Source organism: Sminthopsis crassicaudata, chromosome 2 (genome assembly GCF_048593235.1).
Source record: "Sminthopsis crassicaudata isolate SCR6 chromosome 2, ASM4859323v1, whole genome shotgun sequence".
Taxonomy (NCBI): domain Eukaryota; kingdom Metazoa; phylum Chordata; class Mammalia; order Dasyuromorphia; family Dasyuridae; genus Sminthopsis; species Sminthopsis crassicaudata.
The window spans coordinates 388,658,841-388,682,041 of NC_133618.1; the positions used below are offsets into that span (position 1 = coordinate 388,658,841).

General features: G+C 32.2%; 1 protein-coding gene across 1 annotated transcript in view; it reads right to left on the reverse strand.

Moving 5' to 3' along the window:
* Positions 1–23,201, reverse strand: part of PFDN1 (prefoldin subunit 1) — a 56,029-nt gene that overhangs the window by 26,892 nt on the left and 5,936 nt on the right. Inside the window, exon 3 of the mRNA XM_074291550.1 lies at positions 9,124–9,208. Coding sequence (XP_074147651.1) covers positions 9,124–9,208 — 85 coding nt within the window. The remainder of the gene's footprint in view (positions 1–9,123; positions 9,209–23,201) is intronic.

Below are 23,201 nucleotides of genomic sequence, written 5' to 3' on the forward strand. Positions count from 1 at the left end.
TCAATGGTTCAGTGATCCAAAGCAATCAGAAAATGTCATCTGCATCCAGAAAAAGAAGTAAGTAAATCAACACATGCTATATTCACTTCTTTTCTCTGCTTTTTGTTGTTGTTGTTTGTTTTCTTTTTCTCTGCCATGGTTTTTCCCTTTTGCTCAGATTTTTATCTCCCAAGATGATTCATAAAGAAAAAAAATTAAAACAAGGATGTTAACAAAAAAAGTTCCCTCCCAAAAAATTTGGCACATTATGAAGAAATGAAATAAAACAAAAGCTTATAAAATAGAAACCTCATACATATAAATCATAAATAATTTCTTAAAGAGAGTGATAAGGCAGCATGGCATAGAGGATAGAAATTTGGCCTCAAGCAAGTCAAGAAGACCTATGCTTAAGTCTAACCTCAGACTTTAGGGGTAACTCACTTCTAAATACTCCAGAGTAAGAGTATAAATTTTAAACAAAGTATGTACTGGTAAAGAAAGTTTCCTACACCAATGAAATTAGAAATCCAAAAACCTTTCACTTCAACTGGCATCTCCATTTGTCATTTCTTCTCCGTTCTAACTTGCCAATCTGATGGTTGTCATGATTATCATTACTTCTAAGAGACAATTAACAAATGTAAAAATCAATGGCACAATGAAGTGAAATGAGTTCAGAAATGCATCAGAAAGAAAACACTTTTATCACCTTTCCAAGGAAGGTAGCAAGGACAAAAAACAAATCGGTAAAAATCTTATTCTAACACATCACCTGAGTTAATTTATCTTAAGCATTAATGGATAAAGATAGATAACAGATATCAAAGGAACAGATATGCCAGCATTTCTACAATTTGTTCTCATAAACAAAAATAAATTAATGCTTCAAAGCGATACTATTTTAAAAGCACTCAAACCTCTCCATAAAGGATTACAGGTTTAGAACTGGAAGGCAATTCAGAGATCTCTGGTTTAAATTCCTTATTTTACAGAGAAGGAAAGTAAAATTCAGAGAGCTCAAGACTCAAACCAATATTTAAAGAGTTAGGCTTTAGACTCAAGTCCTGTAACAAGTACAGCACTCCAAGTTTAATTATGAGCTTTTCCCACTGTACATTATCTCCCACATCTCAAAAAAAGGAAATGATTTCAAAAGAACAGATCACAAACAGCTTTACTCCTCTAAACAGTAATCCCAAAAGACATCTGCAACCATCAACCTATATACTCACATTTCCATCTCTATGATATCTTTATTATAATGACCTATAAACATATTGAGGATATTTAAATTTTTAAAAATTTTATCTTTTTTAAATCAACAAAAATTTTCCTTCTCTCTCTTTCCCATCCCTGCACTCAAAAAGAAATACAAAACTATTGTATTAAACATATATAGTCAAGCAAAACAAATGATAGCACTGGCCTCATCTCCAAAAATATCTTGTACTACTGGTTTCTTCAATGAGATTCACAGCCCCTGAAAAGAAATCAGCTTAATAATCCTTTGTAGAAAAAATAAAATGGATAAAGAAACCATATTACCTTAATTATGACACACAACTAGACTGGCAGTCAACTGTGTTAGTCATAAATACGTATGTTGAATAGGCACTCAGACAATGATCTGGACCATATTTAAAAAGGACATAGGACTTTAACATATTTACCATGTATTGCTCAACTTGCCATGGGGAGGTTGGGTGGGGGAAGGAGGGGAAAAATCAGAACAAAAATTTTGGCAATTGTCAATGCTGTAAAATTATCCATGCATATATCTGGTAAATAGAAACTATTTTTAAAAAAAGAACATAGGAAACCAGGAAGACTGCAAATACATACTGTTTTCAATTACAAATGACTCCCTAAAACAAAAGCCCAATCTTTTCAACATAACATTCTTCCAATGATGCTATATTGTTTCAAATCAGGATACATACCACAATCATCAAAGAGTCAAAACTATGAAAGATTTAAAAAGATCCATTCAGAGATAGATGGTGGCTACAAATAAGTTGCAATGTATTTACCAGAAACAACGTCTGCACAAGAAGTGGCAGAAAATAGATAATTAAAGACACCTATAACTGAAAAAAAGTAGAAGACTTTTATAGCAATCACAAGAAATAATGTTAGGACATACACTTAGGAGAATATACTGAAGAACTAATGGTATCTAAACCCATTAAAAGAGCTAGAAGGAAGGACTCTAGAACAGTGACTAAAACATTCATAGAGGTTCTACAGACTGGACTAAAATGACAACAGTGGATTAGCATGGATAAGTTGTGTTATTTTTTTCAATGGAGCAATACTTTCATCATTGTAATCACATAGCTATCAAAGTTCTGAAATATCAATAAAATTCATAAAAATCTCTTTAATGTAAATAATTAGAGACACTCAAGAAAGTTTATCATTATTCATAGATATATCTTAAGAGCCAAGAGGTCCCAAGATACTGTTTACTATTCTGGATATATGTCCCTTATAAAACAGACCTGTAATAAGGCAGTCAGTATAGCCAGACAAAATAATAAATGTGCATTAAGTAATTTGACACTTTGTATGTGGAACTGATAATATTTTAATACAAAGGTATATGCCTCTAAGATAAATTATACTTAATATGAACTGCTCAGACCATACCACTCCACAAACTCCTTTTAATCAGTGTTGTCACAAAATATTGCACACTTAAATAATTCTTGTTAAAAAAAAAACATCAAAAAAGCTTTAGATTATATACACCTTACATTACATACAGCTAATAAACTAAACTTACTAAACACTAAAGAAGTATAGTAGTCAATATGAACAATACTGATTCATTCTCATTTTCAAAAACAAGTCTTAATTTAACTCTGAAATTATATTGGTGAACTAGATACTCAAATTATTTCCTTATTATTATTATTATTATTGAGTAAAGCTAGAGCTTTAATTCTCAGAGGGTCATATAGAGACAGACCCAGACCAGATTTTTAAATTTAGATGATCCCATGTATATAAAATTCTTATATTTTGAAGAAATGTCTACTACATTAATCCAAAATGCCTGCAATTTAATTATTAAACATTCCTTTGAACTGACTAACTAAACGCACCTATCATTTAAAGTTCTAATTGTTTATATTAATTTCTACCTATATACCCTTTTCTCTTATATATCTTTTAGGCTAGTTTTGCTTCAGTTGGGCAAATCTATGAAATGAAAGCAGATTGAGAAATCCACTTAAATTCTGCCTTCTATCCAACCAAGTGAAAGATAGTACTCAACAAAGCTAAGAAATCAAAAGAAATGATTCTCTAGACTATATACAGACACCTCAAGAAACTCATTGGAGGTAAAAAGAAAGTAATTCATTTATCTAGAAGGCAAGATCATGTAAAATATAAAGCTTCCAGAAGTCTAAAGAAATCCAAGTTCCTAACAGAACAAACATGACCACAAAATGATATAACATGTGATTGGAGAAGAATACAAGAAAATAGCAAAGTGTAAAGAGCTACAATCTGAGTTAAGGTTCTTTTCTTCACATATTAAACATGAAATTAAAATTTACCCAAAAAAAAGATTAAATCAAGGATTTCAATATTTTAATACTATACATCTGGCTATACATCTACAATCTATTGTACGAAGAAGAGTTTGTGATTAAGTACCTTACTACAGAAAAAATTAAATCCAAGCTTATAACAAACTACTTTTAATTCTTGATTTCATTTTTCTTTAACAAAATTATTTTTAAAATTAATTTTGACTTTTCCCAACTTGAATTAACCTCAAAACCCTCACCAAATCCGAGGTGTTCATGCCATTCCTTGAAAAGGGAAAAGATTTCCAATATGGGAAAATGTGGTCATTTGGACCATAAATCATTAAGTACTTGGGATATAAAGAGATTTTTTTCAATCACTGAAAACTCCTCACTGCAAATGACCAGCAAATATGGACTGGTATGTAATCAGCCTTCTCAAAAGGCACACTAAGTACACAGAAGAGGATTCTAAATCTGTCTCTGACACAATACAACCATATATCCATAAATTCAGGATATTGACAAGTCAATGTGAATGCTGGGATTTCCAAATGTCAGTCTCTTTTAGACTTAAGTACTAACAACTATTTTGAAACAAATATCCATTCTTGTGGATATCAAAAATGCAAACACTGTACAAGAACAATACATAGCACATGGCTGAAATCATAATTTATGGAACTGTAAGAAAAATCACTCCACCCAACAAGCCTCTTTTTGGTGTCTTATGATTGTTGTGATGGTAAAGAAATAGTTTAATTCTGGAATTCAAGTTTATCAAATGAGATAGAAGAGACCACCAAATCAAAAATGCTATTTGAATTTTTACTGTAGGACAAAGTAGCAAATAAGCTTTTGCAATGCACAGGAGTTTTTCCCACTATAATCATGATTCAAACTCTGGTGGGATCTTTATAATCAATCAACGAACACATATTTACTAAATACCTTCTTTATGCCAGCCATGTGGTAAGTGCTAGAGGTACAAACTAAAAAACAAGTCTCTTCTCTTAAGGAATTTATATTCTACTCTGGTAGAAGAGTTATACATACATAAGTAAATATAAAATTGATTTTTTAAAAGTTATCCTTAGCAAGTGACTACAAAAAGTCAACTGCACAACAAAGAACATGTCAGGTTATTGAGGAATTCTGATTAGTTAGACCTCCTTAGAATTAACTAATTAGTTAGAATCAATTAATGGATGCTACTCTCTTTTCTAATATGGGAAGGCATTTATTCTCCTCATAGTTTATCACTACCTCTAATCTCTCAACTTCTTTACAAAAAAAAAATACAATGAAAAACTGTCCATAAGTTTTCATTTGATGCCTCACTTTTTCTCATCTGTAAAAAAAAACTAGGCTAGATGGTCTATAAAGTCTCTTACAGATTCAGATCTATAATTTTAAGATTCTAACATGACACCACTCTTAAAGAAGGCCTGCCCATAACTGTACCAGCTCAAAAATAAAGTGGTTAAGGCAAAACTGGACACATATCCAAGTCCCTACCAGCCACCACCCGGACTATGGAAAGAATGACCCTCTCTAGGAGGGGCAACATTTCCTCAATTATGGGAATTCCTCCAAAACATTCTCTCATCTGAGTATCAGAAGTAAATCAACTGCAAAGTGTTACAGGGCTCCTCCCACCCAGTTCTCTCACCACTATTCCTGTTCTCATTATTAACCACTTTTAAAATTGCCAATCCAAAACTAATATTTTTGCAGAAAATGTTGTTTCTTATTATGTCTTAAAAGTATACACCAGTGTTATTTTTCAATCTGTATGCTGCAAAAATTAGGTGCATAACAAAAATGGGTCAAAATTTTCTGGATTTCCTTATTCCCTTACATCAATTTTTAGCCAGAGTGGGGTGGGTAGTAATAACTAACCATGGATGACTGATATTTGTCAAATGGTAATTAAATGTAATTAGACATGGCAGGACTAGCATCAGGATGAGGCTCCAAGAGTGAAATTTTAAAAGGGCTGGATTTGGAGCCAGAAGACCTTCAGTAGAATAATGGCTCTTCCAAATACTACCTGTATTTTCTCAGAAATTATTCATCTCTTTAGAGTTGTTTAATGATTAAAAAGTACTTAATGCATGCTTGTTGACTTGCCTTGCTTTTCAACTCTAATTCTATGATTCTACAAACTTCTGAATGGGAAGGAACATCAAACAAGCTTCCTAATATAATAATATAATATTCCTAGAATGGAAAAGATCAAAAAACATAGGGCTTGATGGAGAAGTATCAGACTAAGCTAAGATCTGAACTCTGGTTTACCACTTACAGGAGGTACCACTCACATGAGGCAGTTTCATGATAAAATGAATCTGTCCATTGCTACAAAATTAGATACAAGAAAAGTCAGATTGTATAACTTCTGATCTCACTCAAAGTGCCAGTTCATATTCCCTCTATTTAAATATATATATATATATTTAAGAACTTCAGAAACACATTTATATAGGTAGATATTTTTCTAATAACAGAAAAATTTTTCATGATGCATCTCAATACTCAATTTTCCCTTTTTAAAGAAATTATTTGTCTGCACTAACCTCCTGATAGAAGTAATAAATATGAAGAACATAACACATTTTTGGACATAACAAATATGGGAAAGTATTTTGCTTGACTATATTTATTTGTTACATGGGTTTGATCTGGTTTAATTTTCTAAGGAAGGGAGAAAAAAAATAATATTAAAAAATAACTTGTTTGCTATCAGTTCTCAAAGGGATGAACATTTTCCCAAACAACAAGGAAGGTTAATACCGCACATTAAAATCTCTGCCTTACATTTTTCTACTTAAAAATAAGAATATCATTATCAGACTTCCAATTATCTCAACAATGAAATGGCCACTAATCTATTAATCGGAAAAGAAAAATCTCTAACAAATTAGTATCCCTTAATTTACAAGCCATCTAATCACAACACTCTGATTTAACAAAAAAACTAAGAAGCAAAGACTAGTTAAGTGTCTTAACAACAAAAAATAATCCCTCACTCCTTAAAAATATTTCTTGCTAGTATAAAATAATTACCGATAAAATCTTAGTTGTCAAATGTAATGGCTTTTTAAAAATCCTCATCTTTCTTGAATTCTGTGCAGCCACTGACAATGCTGATCACACTGTTCTCCTTGTTATTCTCTTCTCTCTAGATTTTGATGATATTGTTCTCTTCGGGTTCTCCTCCCACCTGTCAAACAACTCCTCAGTCTCCTTTGTTAGATCTTCCACAGGACTTTGTCTTGGATCCTCTTCCCTTCTCCCTAAATACTATTTTACTTGGTGATCTCATCAACTACATGAACTAAATTATCATCTCTATGCAGATAATTCTCTGTATGTCCAGCCCGAACTTCTTTCCCAACTTGCAGCTCTGTCTACTGAATATCTTCAAGCTAGATGTGTAAACATTTTCATCTCTATATGTCTAAAACTGAAAACATTATCTTTCCCTTTCCCTATTAATGTTGAGGAAACCATCACATTCCCAGTCACCCATCCTTACATATTTAACTACTACTACTCTCTCTCTCTCTCTCACTCCAATAGCCAATCATATGTCAAGTCCTATCATCTCTACCACTTAATATCTCTCATATACTTTCCATTCTCTCCTGTGACATATAACAAGTCTGACAATTTCTGGGTACTTAATCATTTTATTAATTATGTTTGCAGATAATTAATAAAAGGAGTCAGTGGCACTCTAGAATGCCCAAGATCTTTCATGGAAACCACTGAGCGACTCTACATTCTTAGAAGAGTAGGTGTTCCTAAGGGTGGCAATGAACACTGATTCCTTAACAATTGAAAGATTATTATTATAAGAAGGGCCCATACTAATGAAGGGCTGAAAGATATGACTGAGATCACTTCTTCTTTTTTTTTTTTTTTAAATGAAAGTAACTGGAGTTAAGTGACTTGCCCAGGGTCACACAGCTTATAAGTTTTAAGTGTCTGACATTGGATTTGAACTTAGGTCCTTCTGACTTCAGAGCTAGTGCTTTAATCACTGTGCCATCTAGTTGCCCCCCTTAGATTATTCTTGCTCCCAAACCAAACCCAGCCTGCCTCAATCAAACTCAATCCTAGCCTGCCTGAGTGGAACATAATGGGCCCAAATTCACTTTAGGTTAAAGTCTTTCTTAACTTTTCTATTTGAGTGAGTCTCCCACCCAGAATATGTATCAGAGATTTGGGCAATCTCATCCATCAACACTGTCCTTCAGAGAATAAACAATCTACAGGCTTCTGAAAAAAAAAAAAAAATTCTGATTCTAATTCAATAATTAATTAACAATATAAGAGAAATGACCATTTTTCTTATCCCCCTGGTGCAGGTCCTCATCACTTCACAATTAGATCACAATAATCTTATAGCTATTCTCCCTGCCTCAAATCTCTTCCCATTCTAATCTGTTCTTCATTTAGCTGTTAGACTGATCTAAAGAGCAGGTCTGACCATGTCACATACTGCCTGCCACCATTCAAAAAAGTCCAATTTTGAATCTCTATTACTTTCAGGATCAAATATAAAAACTGTATGCCTTTTAAAGTGCTTTATAGCCTTACTTTGTTTTCTGGTTTAAAAAAATGGCTAATACAGAAATGGTTTGCATAATTTCAAATGTATAACCAATATCATTTCTTGCCTTCACAATGGGGAGGAAGGAGATGGCAGGAGAGAAGAAAATATGGAACTAAAAACTTTTTAAAGAATGTTAAAGTTCTTTATAACCTTGCCCCTTCCTACCTTTCCAGTCTTCTTGTACCTTACTCACCTCTTTATGTTCTCTGTCTTCCCTGCTGTTTCTAGAATAAGGCATTTCATCTCTTACTTCAGATATTTTCATTGGCTATCCCTCATATCTGGAAATTTCTTTCATTCTCCTTGTCTCCATCTCCTAGCTTCCCTGGCTGACTTCCAAAGGCAGCTAAAGTCCCACCTTATACAAGAAATCTTTTCCAGTCCTCCTTAATCTTGGTGCCTTCTCGCTCAGATTATATCCAATTTACTTTGTTTAAACATATTAGTTTACTTGCTGTCTCCCATATTTACCTAGGAGCAACCTGAAAGCCAAAGACTGATTTTGAGAGAAGTTTTGCCTTTATATGCACCTACAGTGCTTAGCACAAGAGCTGGTACACAGTAAGAGTTTATAGAGTACTGATCCTGGAGTCAGGAGGAACTGAGTTCAAATCTGTCTCAGACACTAGCTGTGTGACCCTGGGCAAGTCACTTAAGCCTGACTTCCTCCCCAAATATACACACACACACACACACACACACTCACTCACTCTCTCTCTCTTTTTTAAAAAAATGAGGTTTTTCATTTAATTCAATGGGCAAAATCTATGCAAGCTCTTTGAATTCTTAAATAAGTTCTCCTTATTCCCCATCCTATCCATTTAAAGAGCACAAACCTCTTCCAATTTACATTTCAGTGGTGAAAGAATATAGATATAAGATCTTTTATTGCTTTTCACTTCCATATAAGTTAAGTGCAGATTGCTCCTTATCCCTCATTTTTAATTTTATTTCAGATATCATTTGCTTAAAACTTACTTCCAGTTCCTTAATTTTTTCTTCTGCTATTTTCTGTTTCTCTAAAAGCTGGTTGTGAATTACCTCCTTGGACTGAAGAATAAACCTAGAAAACAAAAGTTGAAAATTAAGCAAGAAAGTTTTGTTCACTACAAACTATTATCCATAAATAAAATTCATTAAAGGAAAGGAAGTTTTACTAGTCAAACCAAAGGAAATAGTTTGTGTGTTATTATGTTTCAGAGGAAAGCAACTCAGTGTTCTTGGTGGGGAAAGAATTATGTTACAAGTTTATAGAAAGAGGAAAACAACCCCCTCCCCCAAAAAGATATCAAAAAGTAATAGTTTAAACATCTTTAAACTACATTTAGTATTTTATAAGTTGTAGCTCACTAATTATTTTATCCAGCTATATTTAAAGCTATATTTATATTTAAATCTGTAAGTTGCTGTTCTCCCTCACCCATTTTTCTAACAACAGTAATCCTTGACCTTTTAAAGTCATACAATCAAGTACTGTGTAAGGATCAGTGCATTTAGTGTATGTATGAATTCCTCACACAAAAGGCAGTGTATAAGTCCTATTATTTTTTAAAAGGCCAAAAATACAAATAAGGAAAATACATTTTTCCTCTTTATATTCAGTCAGTGTTATTAAAAAAAAATGGGAAAAAAAATTTAAATGCAAATTATCTGTTTCACTTTCTTTATATTTTACCACTGACTTAACAAGTCTGGGGATAGGAGTATAAAAAACTGAATTTAGAAAATCTGAATTAAAGTTCTTGTTATACAACTTACTAGGTATAGGTCCTTACTTAGTATCTCTCTTAACCTCAAGCTTTTTTATCTGTAAAATGGAAAAAATAATAGCTGGACTACAAAAAAACAAGAGATGGGAAAAATCTATGTATAGAAAGATTATGAAAAGACAGGCAATGCTGGTAAAATCGTGAATTGTTCCAACCCTTCTGGAAAGAAATTTAGAATTATATTGAGGAAGTGAGTAAAATATACACGCCACCCTTTGATCCACAGATTTCACTGCTAGGCTTAAACCACAAGAATAAAAAAAATTCATATGCATCAACATAAAATATAATTTTAGCAACAAGTTTGTAGCAGCAAAGAGTTGGAAACAAAGTAGTTCTGCCCTGATTTTGAATGGCTAAGCAAACCAGGGCACGTGAATGTAATAGAATATTACTGTGCTATAATGTAACACAGAGTATTACTGTGCTATAATAATAATAATAGCTAACATGTATACAGAGTTTTAACATTTGCAAAGTGCTTTTACATGGGTTATGTTATCTGATTATAACCACTCTTTTTACAAATGAGTCGACTGAGGCTTACAGGGTAATAACTTACCCAGGTTCACATAGTAGTATGTGTCTAAGGCTGGATTTGAACACTGACTCCAACAATTTATAAACTAGAGACTCAGCTATGACGAAAGAAAGGATTAATGGCAAAATACAACAGTCACCTTTTTTAAATAAAGTAGATATCCACTAATTGGGGATGGATGCAGAAATGAAATGGAAAATGATTGAGCTTTAAGATAAGAAGACTATGTTGAGCATAGAGAAGCACAAGAGGAAATGTAAATTGATCAAAGTGAAGTAGAATCAGGAAAACAATATGCATAATATTTATAACAATATAAAAGTAAAGAATAAAGCAAAACAAAAGAAACTGAATACTGGGAAATTATAATAACCAAACTTGGCCCAAAAGAGCTATGAGAAAGCACTCCACCCCCCAACTTCTTTGAAAAAGAAAAACATAGGTATGAAGCATTGCATATATAGCCATTTCATAATACTTTGATAAAGTTAATTGAAAATTTTCCCCCCCCTTTTATTCTTTGTTTCAAGTGATACTCTCAGGGAAAGAAGAGGAAAAGGATACAATGAAAAATATGTGATATAAAGACAAAAATATAAAATAAAAATTTTAAATAATATATAGATTAGTTTCCTTGGTAGGGTTGCTATAAGTAAAGTGCTTCTTTGCAAATGAAAAGTGTCGACGAAAAATGAGTTACCACAATTTTAATTTATGTTCTCAAAAAGATTATGTATTTTCATTTCCTAGAAATAAATTTTTTAAGTGGAAAAACCTAAAATAAACAATACAAGATATCTGGAAGATATTCCAAGAGAAGTACTTTATGGGTCAAATTTTACAATTAATGAAAAACAAATGATTCTATTTCAGCACTAGTTAATATTTGTATGTTTGAACTTCAGAGAGTTAGCCAGTTGTTCAGCCACAGTGACACACACACAGTAAGTGCTTAATAAATGTTTACTGAATTGAACAAAAGGCCAAATATGTTATTACCTGAATCAACTCTATAATACTAAGAGATATGTGTAGTAAAATGTTCTACATTCATAGACTTTACATACACAAGATTTTATATACCTATATATCTATATCTATCTATCTATGTACATCTATATATAAATCAAGTGAAATCAGTACAAATCAAGGGCCAATTATTTTTTTGAAAATGCCCAGGATACAATATCTTCTCTTCCAGCTCCTTCTCCTTCCACTCACCATACCCACAGACTGCCAGAAGACAATCCCATGGTACTCTCCTGGGACCTGATATATTTCTTTTTAACCTGAGTGTTTGAAGCTTGTACCTTAGGTAAAGAGATCAGTTATTATGATTGGTGATGCTATTCTTAATTATATGAAAACTCTGATCCTTTAAAAAAAAATCTTACTCATTTATGGGCCTAAATGACTTCTTATATTCATACAGATTAAAAATTTTATGTAAGATATTTTGCTTTGATAACCATCTCTAAAAATTCTCATTTAATCCTAAGAATACCTGCTCTTTGTGATTTTAAGGCTAAAACTGACAATATAAGTAAATTTTACACTTCAGTTTGTTAAGAGAATAAAGAGAGCTATTTGGGATGGTACTTGCTCAGTCACCTTGTAAAATGCAGAAAAACAACAGGTCACACAGCTGTCAATTAAATCCAAGACACAAAATTCTCAGACTGACAAAAACAAGATTACATCCAAAAGTCTCTTAAGCCAGACATGCTTTCACAGTAAAATGTACATTTTTCAAAATGCCCTTGACTTATGGCCTAAGAAGAATATTTGAATAATAGGTCACCAACGCATCATCTTTATTAGCATCTGGAAAACTTTCAAAGCTAAGATTAGCGGTCAAGTCATTATTATGTAGCCTTTAAAAAGAAAGGATCTGAGTAGATATTAAATCCCTTGAGTAGAAAATAAAGTTACTAGAAAGCAAGCACATTCAGCAAGCAAAACATACTTTCCACATCTCCATGCCTTTCAAGTGCCTATGTTTTTCTGTATCATCCTCAAAGGTCAGACAGAATTCACCAAAGCTAGAAACAAATACATTTAACAGACTCCTAAAAGCTTGTCTCAATGAATACTGACTTAAAACAAAAGGAAAAAAAAAATCTATCACAATAGCTAGATGATGTCAAACTTAATAATCAAGTTGAAAGTAGAAGAGATCTGATGCCTGAAAGAAATTTAGGTTTATATAAAGCTGTCAGAAACCACTGTAATGCCAGATATACTTGAACATTTATTTCATAGGATCTGTGATCTTACTAATATAGCTATTTTATCTAACAACAGAAATCACAAAATATTTATGCATTCTCAGCCTATGCTATTCTTATCTATGTTCTTTCTTATCTATATATAACTATAACTTCTCTACAGGAATACATATTAGAGGGAGGCTTTCTTCTGCATTGCTTGACATTATGTGGGTACCAGTGCAGCATATAAACTATTTGTTATCCAAAAATGCTATTCCTCACTATAAAAACTACTAATCTCTTTCAATTACATAGCACTTTATTACTTTTGCCACTTTTTGGAAGCAGTATGTTACTGGTGCCTATTTGTGTCCACCATGCATCTTTCTATTGTCACTCATGAGGTAACCATTTTGTTTCTTCAGAATGCAGTATTATTCCATGATTTGTAATCCTATAAGAACCATCACAGGAAGAACTGGAATTAAAAAGATGAGATTTTGTTTTAGAGAAGCAAGAGGCCAGCAAAAGTGCTATGTGGTTTTCCTAATGTTTATTCTCTTCCTCCTAGTCAATTCTGGGTCCAATTAGTTGTAAACTGCAGAATTTGTCTATCCAAAGCATATGTACTGATAATCCAGCTCAAATGGGCTTTCCATCCAAATGGATGTATCATAGTGTATCATAGACTGGCCAATATTAATTCACCCTCCTAGTTTTTCCTCTGTAGAAAATCAGGCTGAACACTTGAGTGATTATGAATTTTAGAAAGTGAGATAGGAAGGTGGCACAATGAATAGAGCACTGTCCCTGGATTCAGGAAGATTTGATTTTCAAGTCCAGTCATACTTACTAGCTACGTCACTCTGAACACTTGCTTAACTCCATTTGCTTTCCCTTCCTCTCCTCCCCCCCAAAAAAGAGGCCATGAAATATTTCAGAGCTTGAGAGAAACAACACAATGTCTACATTGTCCTCTACAGGAAATCAATCTTTCTTCTACTCAAACAGTACACTATTATCTTCTATGATAATGGCAAACATACCTGATAAACATGTACTTCTATTTTTTGTTTAACTTAATATAAATAATCAGAATATCAAACAAAGTTCTCTCCAAGTTTTCTTCTAACAAGGAATCCTCTAACAAGAAAAACTTTGTTGGAGGAGAATCCTCAAGGTTGCACTGTCTTCAACTAAATCAAAGGTTTGTTACAATCAACAATTGCAAGGAGAGTACAATAAAAGTATTAGTTGCATCTTTTAGTCAAAAATTTAATTACAGAGATGTGATCTGGTTTAGAACATCATTTACAAAACCATTCCTGTCCTATCTCAAGTTTTCAGCAAGGATGCCCTTGGAATGCACATATATTTTTCATAATACAGAGAAAGTCTGTAGTAAGTAGTTACTGGTATCTTCCTAAATGCTTTTTTCCCCCTTGTAGCAATATCATATATGTCTTTTTTTTATCTTTACATACATTAAACTCTGTACTCAGTATCTTTGTATTACATTCAGCGTCTTTCCCTCTTTCCTTCTTTTTATGAGAATAAATTCTTCAATGTCCTCAAAATTATGTCATCTTCAGTATAGAGATCCCCTAGATACCCCTAATCTCGTTTAATTATTCTTCCTCAAAGAACAACTTATAAGTCAATTAAAATTACAGCTCCCAGGACACATATCCTCCTTTAAAAACATAATCATAAATACAAAAAGCATAAAACACTCCATAAATGCAAAAGTAATATTGAAAAGGTTTTTTTTTAATAAGAACTTTATTCCTCTTTTCTACTAATAATTATGTGCTACAAATTATTAGTCCTGACCCATAAACATGCAATCAAGCAGAGTAATTTCAGACTCACTAAAATTAAATCTAAATTCATTACAGGAAGAAGTTTTGAGTGATGACACTAAAAATGTTGAAAATTGCCCCAGCTGGATTATTATGGCTTAAAATTCACTATGAGTTAAGAAATCATCAGGCTAAAAGTATATCTCATCTTCTGGTACTATAGACATATCATAATTGACAGACAGATGGATAGAACTTGTGAATTAAAGCAGTTCACACATAGCACCTAATAATTTATATAAACCATATCCCTTTTTGTTAGGCAAAAAATCCTCAACCTTCACATAACAAAATATTGTCTCAAAATAGATTCATCTACAAATGCCTTAGATCTTTTTTCCAAACTTTATCCGCTTTCCACTTTGAGGACACGAGGGAAAAAAGTGGTCATTTTTTTTTTTTTATCTTTGATAGGACCTGTGATTTCATTGGTACAAGAAATAAGTGGTAAAGAATTTTCTCTAACAATGCAAATCAGCATCTCTTCAGCAACTTGTAATCTTGGATACTTGCCTGGAATGCTGAGAGGTTAAGTAACTTGTATAGAAGACACATATACAGGCAGTATGTGTCAGAGGCAGAACATGAAGTTGTATGTTCCTAGGGCCAGCTCTCTAAACAACTTGCCATATCATTTTCATGTCTTTATTTAGTGAATACAAAGTATATACTACATTTTCTAAAATGATGCTATTTACTAAGTGATTATAATCTATGTATGACTCCTTAAAAATCATAATAATCATTTAATTTTTATTTCCTCCACCTGGTAATGCTAGATCTGTTTGCTATTCTGCCTCTCAGATCTAAAGTCTTTACTCAAAAATAAATTCTCCTTTTCACAGCTATATATCCATCTTCTACTACAATGTTTTGGTCATCTACAGTTAAACACAATGCACAATCCCTAAAACACTTAAAAAAAAAAAATCTCTGCTGGTCATTACTACACATTAGTTCATCACATAACAGCTGTTTGAGTATTCTGCTGTATTCTATCCTAGATGTTGTATCCACAGATGTTGTATTAGGAGCATCTCTTCACTGCTGGCAGGCGGACTGGCTGGAAACCAGGACATCAATGTTGCCCATTATAAGCTTACAAAATGTGTTCATGAAACTTCTTAAAAATCCAGATGGAACATCTGTGCCTGAGTCAAGTATCTTAACTTTTTAATTTTTATTTTCAAATTTTATTTAATTTTTCCCATTACATTCAAAACAAAATTTTTAAACACTTGTTTTTAAAATTTTTGAGTTCTAGATTCTACCCACAACTAAGAAATCACTTGTGAAATTATGCAAAACATTTCCATAAGAGTCAAGCAGCAAATAAATAAATAAATCTTTCAACCTAATGAAAATAAAAATCTTCATCATAAAATAGTATAATTACTTTGTATATAATACATTTCACTTTGTTTGAGTTCATGGAGAATTTTCCAGGTTTTTTTTTTTTTTTTTTTTTAAGAGCATCCTGCTTATCGTTTCCCAAAGAACAATAATATTCCATCAAAACACATTCCATAGTTTATTAAGTCATTCCACAACTGAAAGGCCATCCCCTTAATTTCCTTTTTTTTTTAATCCTGAGAATTGCTAAGAATATTTCTTAATATACATAGGTCATTTCCCTTTTTTTTTTTCTTTCTTTTTTGGTATTCATGCCAAGCAGTGGTGTTGTTAGATCAAAAGATATGCATGAATTTATAGACCCTTGGGCACAGATCATATCTTTTAATCATTTATCAACCGGTGCATGGCTTTTATTTTTTATAAATCTGACTCAGTTCCCTCTGTTTGAGAAATGAGGACTTATCAAAGAAATTTGCTCAGAAATTTATTTTATAATTACTATTGCTAACTATTTACCCCCATTTACTCTCTTTCCCCTTTCACCCTGTCCCTCCTTAAAATTGTTTTAGTACTGACCACTCCTTTTCCCAACTTGCCCTTTCTTTTATCATTCTCCTCCCCTTCCCATATTCCATTTCCCTCCTATTTTCCTGCAAGGTAAGATAAATTTCTATACTCCTATTGAGTATACATGTTATTTCTTTTTTGAGTCAATTCTGATGAGAGTAAGGTTTATTCTCTCACCCTACCCTCTTCTTCTCCACTGTAAAAGCTTTACTTGCCTCTTCTGAAAGGCAGATAATTTATACCACTTCACTTCTCCTTTTCCCTGTCTCCCAGTATATTCCTCTCACAATTCTTTATTTCATCAAGTATCTTAACTCTTCTTTTCAAAACATATGCATGGCTAATTTTTCAATATTAACTTTTGAAAAGCCTTGGGTTCCAATTTCCTCCCCTTTCCCCATTCCCTTATCTAGCTGGCAAGTAATCCAATATATGTTAAACATGGTAAAAATATGTATTAAATCTAATATATGCATGTATCTTAACTCTTTAAGAAGGTATAGACAACCACTGATTTATAGACTTATAACTGGGTCCTGACTTTGATGTATGTTGATCGTAGACTATTTTGATTGATTTCATTATTCCTTTAATAGCAATGTTTCTATGGACATCATGTTGTCTAAATAGCATAATTAAAGAACAGTTTTTAGTTCTATATTATTTACTAAAAATTCATGACCAAACACTGGATCTACTGGGTGTGCAATGACACCTAAAAACATTCTTAAAATTTATCATTAGTTCAAGGTACTGCTCTTCACTATGAGCAAATGCATGCCTTTTTTTTTTTTTTTTTGCCTATTTTTATAGTGTATAGAAACTGCTAAATGACTATCAAAATCAAAATTTCAAATGAAAAGGTCCTCCTAACTTTGATAATGCAGAGTAGGTACATGTCTAAAAGAATATTTTGATCTCAATGTTGCACTGTAACATATGGATATATAAAAACATTGAATAAAAATTTGCTTATCATATTTTATTCCACTGGCAACAGCAAATGGGTCAGTGAAGGAAACTGATGAAGTAATGTATCTTGTCTTGGACCTTTGGTCAACTTTTTGAAGTAATCAAATTTGTTCAGAAACTATCATAGCCCAGTTTTATTGATAACATTGAAAAATGTTTCCTAACTTTTCTTAAATCTTAATATGTAATAAATGTAACCATGTGAAAAGATAAAAACACCTTAATAATGTACAGTACAGAACCTACAACTTACAAAATGTTACTGATTGCTGACCTGAAAAAAAATTTTTTTTAACTATTTTCCATGACAGAACAAAAGTTCTACACAGCAATAAGAGACCTACCTCAGGCTCTGAGTTATCTTCTTGAACCCAACATAAACTTTCAGTCACATTATTTATTTTTATATACACACCACTTTTCTTAGAAAATATATGTTCCAAGGTTTTTTGAGGGTGAATGTTGAAAATTATCTATGCATATGCTTTATATGCTTTGGGGGGAGGGGAGGGGGAGAATATATATATGTTCATGGATTGTGTTTTACATGTCAATGCCATATAATATGTCAAATTGCTTGCTTTATCAATGAGGGGAGGGAGTGAAGGAAAAGAATTTATAATTCAAAAATTTAAACAAAAAAATATTTTGTATTTATTTAATATTTCCCCCATTACATTTAAAAGTTTTTTAACATTTGTTTTTAAATTTTTTGAATTCTAGGTTCTCTCCCTTATCCCCATCCACAATTAAGATACCATATGTAAAGGTATGCAAAACATTTCCATAAAAGTCAAATTATGAAAGAAAACACAGATCTCACCCTAATGAAAATTAAAATCAAGAAAAATTAAGGAGAGAGAGAGAGAGAGAGAGAGAGAGAGAGAGAGAGAGAGAGAGAGAGAGAGAGAGAGAGAGAGAGAGAGAGAAAGAGTGCTTCAGTTTGTATTCAGACACAATCATCATATGTCCCCCAGAGTAATCATGGATGATTGTACTACTGAGAATAGCAAAGTCATTAACAACTGGTCATCTTAGAATATTGTAACAACTGGTCATCTTAGAATATTGATATTACTTTATATACAGTACATTTCACTTTGCTTGAGTTCAAGGGAGGACTTTTCAGGTTTGTTTGGTTTTTTTCCCCTGAGAGCATTCTGTTCATTTCCCATAGAACAATAACATTCCATCACAAACATATACCACAGTTTATTAAGCCATTCCCAATTGATGGACATCCTCTCAATTGGAACTCAAAATTTGAAAAAAGAATGCTAAAATTGTTTTTATATGTAATTAGGAAAAAAAGAAAATATTTTTAAAATTGTTAAAAAGAAAAAAATGCATTCAAATACTTTTCTTCATATTTCCAAAGTTATTCCTAAGAACTTTATAGAGAATAGTTAAAATAAATAAATAAAACAAAAGGGGGCAGTTAGGTGGCGCAGTGGATAGAGCACCAGCCCTGAAGTCAGGAAGATCTGAGTTCAAATCTGAACTCAGACACTTAACACTTCCTAACTGTGTGATACTGGGGAAGTCACTTAACTGCAACTGCCTCAGCAAAAAGAAAAAAAAAAAAAAAAAGTCTTATCCACACAAAAGAATTATAATAATAAGCAGTCATTCTTAAATCTCCATCTCTGTAAGTCACTTTTAATTTTGTAAATATCTGTAACAAGACAACATGTACAGGTGTTCTCAAACTGTGCCCAGTGAGGACATTTATGCAACCCGACAGGTTATGGCAAATGGGCTGAGGGGCAGAGACAGGATGTGAGTTTTTGTTTTTACTATAGTCCGGCCCTCCAACAGTCTGAGGGACAGTGAACTGGCCCCCTATTTAAAAAATTTGAGGACCACTAGATTCTACACTCTAGTACAGCACTAACAGTAACAATTAAATTAAAATTATTCTTAAGAACAGAACTTAGAAATTCATATACACAACTTAAAAAAGACCTAGTGGGTCTGACTATAAAGACAGCTAATTCTCAAATGATTTTTCTATCAATAACCGGTCCTTTTCCACTTGAAAATAATATTCTATTTAATTTTTTGTGATGCTGTGTTCAATGACCTCCAACTTTCTTCTTAAACAGATTCATTATATCCTATATATAGGCTTTCAATAGTCTATAATGCTTTGATCTCTTCAATTTCTTAACCCTACCAAATTTTCCAAAGTAATTTTCATTGTACTCACTTTCACTACAGTCCAGAATAAATGAGTGTTAAAATACCAACTTCATTTGGAGGATATCATCAATCAAGTTGTTCAGAGAAGCTCTTCAAAAGTTGTTGGTGCATAAATTGCAATTATCATCATGTACGCTTTTTATTAATCTCATTGTAAACACCACAATGCAAGATAACCAAGTGTCCCATGAAATAAAGTTTCTTGCTGTCTTAGAGGCACAATGAAATTAATTCTATTTCCTTTATTATTTGCCTTTCCAAAGAGAATCTGTGGAGCCATCCTGTGCATTTTAAACATAGACTAACACAGGATATATACTTTGGTCGTAATTTTTTACACTAGGCCGAACAACATAAAGAACAGGGCCTATCACAGTAATGTTCTTACTTAAAAATACTTTTAAAAAAATACTATTTGTTATATGATGGCTCTCTGGGAAGAGAAGTGACTGAGAAGGGACAGTCACTGAGGAAAACTATGATGATGTAAAAAAAAAAAAAAAAGACATCAATAAAAACTTAACTAAATATGCTTTTAAATAGTGAATTTGTATTGCTCTGCAAACTTTTCCTTTGTATGATGATAAAGCATTTGGGTTTTCTTTAATGCCAATAGAATAGTGTCTTCTAAATAAGCCAATATAATTTCTAAAGTTAAGTGATATTCCTTAGACAAGAAGCTGGCAATGAGAGTTTCTGGCCATCATGGAGCAAACATTCCTCCTGACAAGTCCATTTGAACTTAAATTCTAAAAATAACATGAGCATACATTCTTTACAAAAGCACAAGCACTAATTATATATGCAACAATCTACACTCCTAATTACTACAACAGAATGAACCTCACAGCCAAGTCCCAATATAAATAGAAAAGTTGAGAAAGAGGTATTAGTAATTCATTGTTATAGTTTTGTTCATTTATATAGTCTTAAGTACATTTAGGTCAATTTTCTTGTCAACTTTTTTTGGATGTTTCATTAAGCAGATTATGTTCCCTAACTGAAGCATGAGTCTTCTCATCTCAAGCAGATTAAATAGCACACTGCTCCTAAATTTGCCACTATGAGATAAGTGACAGCTAAAATCAGAAAACTCTTGACTATAGCTTACTCTGTTTTTCTCCTACCAGAAATCCTGTTAAGAGTTCAGCTTGTCATGGCACACGATTCTTCCTTATCAGGGTAACAAAATTCAGAAAGTTTCTACCTTGCTGATTTACCTGAATATAGCAAAGTAATATTTTTCTTTTGGGGAAAAGTTAGAGCAGGAGACAATCAGGATTAAGTAATTTGCTCAGTCACTCAATTACTCTCAGAGGCCAATTTGAACTCAGATCTTCAGGACTCCAGGGCCAGTGCTTTATCCACAGTACCATCCAGCTGCTCCAAAAAATACTTTTCGTTTTTCTTCCATTTTTATGCACTCAGAGGTTCACTGAATTATTTTGGTTTTATTCTACTTAATAATTACTTTTGAGGAAATTTCATAAATCATTTAATTCTTTAACGTATGAATTAGAAGAGGGAAAAGGATCCATATATGCAAAAATGTTTGTAACAGGCAAAGAACTGGAAATTGAGTGGATGTTCATAAGATGGGAAATGGCTGAATAACTTATGGCATATGAATGTAATGGAATGTTGTCATTCTATAACTGAGAAGGCCGATTTCAGAAAAGCCTGGAAAGACTTACATGAACTAATGCTGAATGAACAGAACCAAGAGAACATTGTACACACAACAACAAGATTATGTAATGATCAACTGTGATGGACTTTGCTCTTTTCAATACTGAGGTGATTCAGGCCAATTTCAATAGACTTGTGATAGAGTCATCTGCACTCAAAAAGAGGGCTGTAGGGATTAAATGTGGATCAAAGCATAACATTTTCACCTTTTTTTGTTTGCTTGCTTTTGTTTGCTTTAAAAAGGTGGAAATTATCTTGTATTTGGAAAAATAAAATATTATTTTAAAAATGGATTAATCTTGCTATATGATAAATATAGAAGATAAATTATCAACATAAGCAATTTCCATCAATATCACATATTTTTTTTAAAGAACCCTGAACTTCAAGTAAACAAAAACTACCATCTAAATACATTAAATAAAAAACATGACTTTTGCACACTTTTACTTTCAAGGATTCAAACTGGAAACTTTACAAAATAATGAATTTATGATTAGCAACATCTTAAAACTCAATTTCCTGATTTCCAATGTGAACTCTATGGTCTTAGGGATTTAGAGAAAAAGAGAAAGAATCATGGTATTCTTCTGCAGAAAAAAAAAAAAAATTATGCAGTTGCTACAAGTGTTTCCTGAAGTCCTCAGTATTGAAAAAAGTGATGTGATGTCATTCTAGGAAGCAACTTTGTTTTTTAACTGAGTATCAATTTTGAACATCAAGTTTTTAAAATTACTACCAAGTTAAGGAAATAAAGGATTATTCAAAAGACTCAATGTCTATAAATGACATCTGTAGAAGACTAAAGCTTTTGGAGGTTTATTCATTTGAGGTTGTGTGTGTGTTATTCAGTGTCAACAGAACTGAAGCAATTGTTCCCTTATGAAGTTTTTCCTATCTTATGAAGTAATTTAGCCTATGAGTCTATATTAAAAAAAAAAAGTATACTATATATTGTATCAATGGAGCTAAGATTCAAAAAATTAAAAGTACATGCAAACCAAAGCTATTCATAACATTATTACATTGTAATATGATTGCTTCACAATCTCTTAACTTCAAAAAGTTAATAATAATCAGCATTTCCCCTATGTCGAATTTTTCCCCATCTTTAGCTCCTAATCATTCAGTAGCAAACTACAGTAAAGATTAAAATCACATTTTTGTCTTGGATTTTCATAATAATGCTACTCAAAGTCAAGCAATCTATGACAAAAATCATATATTATTACTATTTTATATAAAGTTTATGATGCTATGAATCCATATTTCTAAATCTATCCCTCTACAACTGTAAAAATGGCAAAACTTAAAATCTTCCCCAAAAAATCTGAGTTGTGTCAAAAGTATACCTTATTGTGTTCAAATTAAGTTTTACTCTTCTGGATAATAGTTACAGCCTATTAAATTACTTAACCAAATAGAAATAGAAGCACAGTTCCCAAAGAGCAATTTCTGCATTGCTAGACACTTAACTAGCTGGTAGATTTATACCATTGTTCATTCTTAGTTCCTTAAATGTAAAAACAAAAACAAAAACAAATTACCAAAAAAAAAAAAAAAAAAAAAAAAAAAAAAAAAAAAAGAAAGAAAGAAATGCGGCACACCTCTAAATTAGGTTTAAAATAGTTCAGTTATTTACAGTTCTGTTCAACTTTAAAAGGGCAGTAACCATTCTTCTTAAAGGCTAATCTACTCAAGTTCCACCCATAAAAACATCTAATTTCTCTTTGGAAAGGATGAAAATTATTCATGTAGTGCTTAACCAAAATAACCACTGAGAAATAGTATCAGAAAAATAGATAAGGCATCAAAACAGAGTCATATCTTTACTTAGAAAAATATCCACAGCTCTATTTTTCCTGACCATGGTATTTTCAAATGCCTT